Source organism: Centrocercus urophasianus, unplaced genomic scaffold, assembly GCF_019232065.1.
Source record: "Centrocercus urophasianus isolate 14NV4802_14NV808 unplaced genomic scaffold, USGS_Curo_1.0 seq_19, whole genome shotgun sequence".
Taxonomy (NCBI): Eukaryota; Metazoa; Chordata; class Aves; order Galliformes; family Phasianidae; genus Centrocercus; species Centrocercus urophasianus.
In genome coordinates, this window is record NW_024884744.1 from 21,555,543 (window position 1) to 21,561,551 (window position 6,009).

General features: G+C 51.8%; 1 protein-coding gene across 1 annotated transcript in view; it reads right to left on the reverse strand.

Annotated features, from left to right (window-relative positions):
• HS6ST1 (heparan sulfate 6-O-sulfotransferase 1) overlaps positions 1-5,905 on the reverse strand; it is a 168,173-nt gene extending 162,268 nt beyond the window's left edge. The window contains exon 1 of the mRNA XM_042820435.1: positions 5,346-5,905. Within this exon, the coding sequence (XP_042676369.1) occupies positions 5,346-5,863 (518 nt within the window). The 5' untranslated portion in view covers positions 5,864-5,905. The remainder of the gene's footprint in view (positions 1-5,345) is intronic.
• Between the last annotated feature and the right edge of the window lie 104 nt (positions 5,906-6,009).

Consider the following 6,009-nt stretch of genomic DNA (forward strand, 5'->3'; position numbering starts at 1 on the left):
CAGCACATCACATATCTGAGGGGAAGCACAGCAGTGAGAATGTGTGTACATCATCGAACACAAGCAGAAACAACAAAGTCGTATCAAGGATGTGCTTTTCATTTGACAACCTCTCTCAGCACAGACCTCTCCTGAAAACATCCCCCACTCCAGGATCCACACGCTGCTGAGAGGCTCCTCCTTGGGCAGCAGCACACCAGACAAACTGAAGTATCTTCTTCAGGTCTGAAACTTGACATGCTACACTACAGGTGTTAAAGGCTCTTTGTGTCCTCATGGTAAGCATCTCCAAAGGACTCTTTCAAGACTGGTTCTCAGATTGGATTTTCAGCGGAGTACTCTGCTATGGAAATAGTGGGAAGGTAAACAGAAATACACCAAATGGCACTTACAGAGACTGCATCACCTTGAACCGATGCTAGTGATTAAATTTTCCTCATCAATCCCTGCTTTAATTCCATCTGAAAAAGTATAAACATTTTGTTGTTGGCTTTAAGGCCAACCACTATTTCAAAAACAGGAGAAGCTGTCCTGGACTCCTTCAGCTCCGTGCTCCTCCTGCACTCCATGCACACTATCCCTGCCTTTCTTTAGGAAGACATCAACTTTTGATAGTGAAGTATCATTCCCTTCCAGCATATCAAGCAAGAGTGTACCAGCAGCTATCACAGTTGTGATTATCAGGAATTAAAGACCATGTTGTATCTTTTCTTGGTAAATATGACTTCAACTTCTCTAACACTTCCTAGAAATACAAGCATAAACAAAGATAAGCTGTGCTGCTTTGCTTTTTCGAACAGAAGCAGAAGCCCAAGTGTTCACTGACAAAATGTTATTCCAAGCATTACTATGACGAATTTGCAGAGCCCAGGTGAACCCTCTGCTGGCTCTGCCCGTCACTGCGGGCACTGCCCTGGGGGTGAGGGACACAAGTCCTACAGAGCACTGGCAGGAACAGGAAGCACGGGCACTGCTTACAGATAGGATTCAGGGCACAGCACCGATTGCATCTCTGAAACAAACTCGCCAAAAAGTCAACCCTGGGCCTTCAAATCCTATGTTTCTACCCAGAGAACAGCTCCCTGGTCACTGCTCCAGCTCCAGCAGCAGGCAGACTGAAGGTTCTGCTGGGTGCTGACCATGGGGAGCCCAGCCTTGCTGCGGAGTGAAGAAGGTGCCCGAGGGAAGGTTGGTCTCCCCTCCCTCCTAGGAGGAACAGATGGCCGGAGGAAGGCAGCACAGTGGTAATCTGCAAGCTAAAACATAATCTCTTTGAGTAGTGTTTTCTTAAGAGGCAAGATGACCTCCACCAGTTCACATCCTAATATCCAACTGAAGGCCTTTGCCAGCATCCTGCCAGGAAGCCAGACATACCGAGACGTGCCCTACCCAGTCACACCAGTAAGCCTGCGGCTGTTCTATCAATGCCATCACTTGCAGAGCACATTATTTTCTACTTAAATGCCCCTACAGTTTTAATTAACTCCAATTTTCTTAAAGCACAGGTATTTGTTCCCAAATGCAGAGATCCCAAGGCAGCATGCCCAAAGTCGCACCAGTCTGGAAGAGACACACAAGAACCAGAAGTGCTCAAGGAGTGGCAAAGAGTGGGACGGACATCTACTTGGCACCAGGACCATCAGCACAGCCTTGAAAGCCAGCTCCACTCCCACCACCATCCTTCACAGTTTTGTAAACTGTAATTTTCAATCAACTGAACTCCAGAAAGTTAGGTGAAGGAATGTGGTGGAGTGTATCAGCTGTGTGCTGGCAGCAGACCGTTCATCTAAGGCAGTGCAGGTACATAAACCAGCACTGCACGCAGCATCCAGCTGGGCCACCACATTTCAAGTCAGTTCTTTTAAAGTAATTGGTTTTTGTACTGTTTGAAAAAAACAAAAAGTGATTATCAAAATATTACCAGAACAGCACGCATTTTCACTGGTTAAATGGGAAAGTATAAAAGCAAAAAGGCAAAACCTCACATCTGGTTTAAAAGTTTCTGCAAACTTCTGAGGCAGAAAAACAAAATGACTATGTTACGACACAACATTTATGTAAAAAGCAATGAAATACAGCCAAACGCATACAGTTACACAAAATCAAGATAATGAAAGTCTACACTCAAGCAGGGATGTACCTAAGGTCACATCCTCTTGCTTTGCCAACAGAAGAAAAAAAAGTAATTAAACCCAACACAATATATTAGCCAAGTCTTAACCAAGTATTAACCAAGGCTCAGGTGAATAAAATACCTCAAGTGTAGGGCAGCTGCTTGCAGAGCCCCAAAGTTTAGCGACTTTAGTTACAACATCTGCATAAAGATCTTCTGTGCAGAACTGATGGGCTGCTTTCTGGGCAGCACAACTGGATGCAAGAGACAGGGGGCTGCGTGTCAGACCTGGGGCTGCGCAGCAACCCCACGTGCTGGGGACATAAGGGAGGAGCCAGACCATGGAAAACAGGTTTATATTAACACTTTCAACCAATCTGTAAGAGAAAGTAATGGGCCAAACCAGTGCGTAAAGGCATCCCTTGCTCTCTGCAGGTGGGTGCCCACCAGCCTAGCACACAGCTCCACAAAGGATAAGCCTGTAGAAGTGCTAAGGTTACAGAAGCGATTTGGTAGGGCTCTCCATTCGCAAACAGTTGGTCTCCTGACAACGTGTCTCCGCAGCTCCTAAACACACATACAATAAAAACCTCATCAAGAACAGATCCCAGCAAGGGGACAATCTGTGGTTGGAAGCTGTGAAAGTTCGCACTTCGCCACGCCAACAAACTGCTGAGCCCCATTAAACATTTCTCAAAAAAAAAAACCCACCAAAAAAACACACAAAACGACAAACCAAAACAGAAGCTGTAAATAGCTTCACCTAAGTGAGATGCCAAAGCTTGGGCCCATCAGCTTTGATAACCTAATAAGGGAGCACCCAGCTCTGAGGGTGCAGGCAGGAGGGCACCAACCTGTGTCCCCCAGTGCCCAAATGGTGCTGGCAGTGGAGCCTGGCTTTGTGTCACAGTCAGCAGAGGAGATGGGATCTCACACAGCAGCGTTAGGGTGCCTGTGTTGAGGCAAATTCAAGGGAGCAGCTCACAGAAAGTGCTTAGCTTCTGCTTTCTTAAAAATATCAACCCGATGACTCAAAGCGCGCGTCCCAGCGTTATCTGCTTTTTTAAGAAGTCTTTCCCAGCAGTTATTTGGGCCCAGCAGCATAAGGAATGAAAAAGCCTCCATTCCCAAAGCCTGGAATTTGCCCTTTACTAACACCGTGGCCAGCAGAACTGATGGACACGACCAGCCTGGAGCTCTGAGCCTCGAGCCCCAAACAAACCCACAGCACAAAGCACAACATTTGCTTCAAGAAGTGCCTGTCTAGGAGTCCTCTGAATACAAAACAGTGAATTACCCCGGGGGGTGGAGAAGGGAGGGGGGTGGGGGGGGGAAGGCACAGTAATTTTTTATTATTTTTTTTTTTTTTAAGAAGCGTGCTGGCCCATTACAGCTGAAACACCCATCTTTGGCTGTTTATCAACACAAAAGAAAGAAAAAGGGAAAAAAAAATGCCCTCTTTGGAAATCCAAGGCTCCCAGTCATTAAGTCTAACACAGAGCAGCTGAACAATAAAAAGAGCAATTGCATTGTAAATTTATGTACCGTGCACGGGTTATGGAATGTAGTGCAATAGGGCACTGTGCAGTGATAAAACCGCATTCCTTGCAAAGTTAACAGCTCTAAGCTCATGATTTGTACATGTGGGCAATACTGAATGACCTTCATGCTTTCCAGCACTCACAGGAAGGGAGATTTATCTGCAAGCACAAGTCAGTAGGTTTGCTCCGTGGGACAAACAGAGGCGTTGAGGAACAAAGCTTCAAACTTAGCAAAGGAGCAAATGCAGAGATTGGTACACTGGGTTTAAAAGTGAGCTTGAAGCCCACACTCCAATAAATCGAGTGGCTAATAGTGGTATGTGAGTGAGCTCTGCCTAAAGGAGTGTTTGCTGCCTTTTTTTTTCCTTTGGCAAAAAGATTTGCACAGTTCAGTCCCCTCTCTAACGTGCCTCCTGTAAACCAGTTCTGATTCCCCACACAAGATACAGCGTTCACGATGAAGAAATACAGTTGTATTGATCTTAATGTAAGAGACATAACGCAAGACCAAATGTTTTCTGGGCAAGAAGACCAATCAGCCGCATTACATGAAACAAGCACAGCCTGCCGTAATCCCGGTTCTAGAGACAGAACAGCTTTTTGCACAGGGTGACCGCTGAGCCGGGCGCAGTGCTGTCCTGGAGCACCGCTACGGAAGCAGACAGCAGCTGCCTGCTGCACCAACAGCCCTGTCTTTAACCCACCACGGTGATGTGAGCGTGCACACCGGGGCTCTCACACTGCTGGGCACGGAGCTCTGGTTTAGATTAAAGGGAAGAGGGGACACGGGCAGAAAGGAACAGGGCAGGAATAGTCACCCAGCGCTCCAAAGCCAAGCAGCCCACAGCGCGTCATTTACAGGCACCGTGATAAGACGAGATGCTGCTGGGGCTCAGCACGCCGTGTGCTGCACCAAGGGGCTGCCGGCCGCTTCCCAGCCCGCAGGCGCGGGGACCCACAGCCGCAGCATCTGGCACACGACCGCTCAGGATGCACGGAGGCTCTGAGGGATGTGCTGACACCCGCACAGGTCTTTCTGTACGGCTAATGGTTTGCTAGCCAAGTGCCAAGATTCACCAGACGGCACTTTCTCACTTCTTTTTTGAAACGAGCTTTGAACATTGCGCATTTTTCATCGGATCTCGGCGGAGCACAGCCCGGTGGGTCGGGCTGCTTCACCCCGAGCTGTCGGTATCACACGGGAGCGGCTCAGCAGCTCCGTCCCACCCGGCTGCACCGGGGCGTGCAGCGGCAAGCTCGCGGCTGCGGGGCGAGGATAACGCTCCGAGCAGCTTTAGGGAACGCGGGGAGAAAGCGGCAGCGATGCTACAGCACATTCTTAAAGGTCACTTTTCAGTAAAGGGATTATGTATGGCATTAACAATGCACGTAGGCACGGAGCACACGGCACGGGAAAACGTTCGCGTAGGAAACTTCAATGCAAAGAGGAGACGGAGCCGCAAAGCATCGATAGGTTGCGGAGGAACGGAGCTCCGTTCAAAAACCCCAAAACTCGTGCCACGGAGGCGCGCCGAGTTAGGCGAACACCACCTCCGGGGGTTCTGATAGGAACCACCGCCTTTAGGGGAGCTCCCAACGCAGAGCCCGGGGCGGGGTGCGGGGCAGGCAGGATTTGCCGTGCGGGGGATCGCGAGGCGCAGCGCCCGGAGCCGCACCGCGGCGCGCCGTACCTGGGCGTCCGGTTGGGCGCGCTCTCGCGGCGGCCCAGCACGCCGGGCACGCAGTTGGTGAGCTCGGTCCAGTCGGCGTGCAGCCCGCAGCTCCAGCCGGTGGAGAAGCGGGAGAAGAGCCAGGTCTCGCGGCGGTTGGGCCGGTAGCAGGTGCACTTCTTCTGGCCGGGCCGGCAGTCGCAGGGCACCTCCAGGCGCACGTTCTGCACCAGGTGGCGGCCGAAGGTGGTGCCGCCCGTCTTCTGGATGTGCAGGAACACGATCACGTCCTCGCCCTTCATGTCGAAGGCGAGCTCCCGCTCCAGCTCGCGCACCGGGAAGTAGTACTTCTTCACGTAGTGCGGGTCCGGCGTGGGGAACAGGTCCGGCTCCTCGGCGTAGGGGCGGCCGCTGGGCGCGCCCAGGCTCAGCCCCGGCCCCACGTACTGGTACAGGATGAGCATGAAGCACACGGACGCGGCCACGATCAGCAGGAACTTGCTGGTCCTCTCAACCATGGTCCTCCCCGCGCGCTTCATGTGTCACCATCTCCCGGGGCCGCCGGCGCTAGGCGGGCGGCGGGGCCGGGGGCGGGCGGCGGAGCCGGGCAACGCTGCCTGCCTGCCTGCCTGCCTGCCCGCCCGCCCGCTGCCAGCCACCTCCCTCCGCCGCTGTGGGGCCGCCG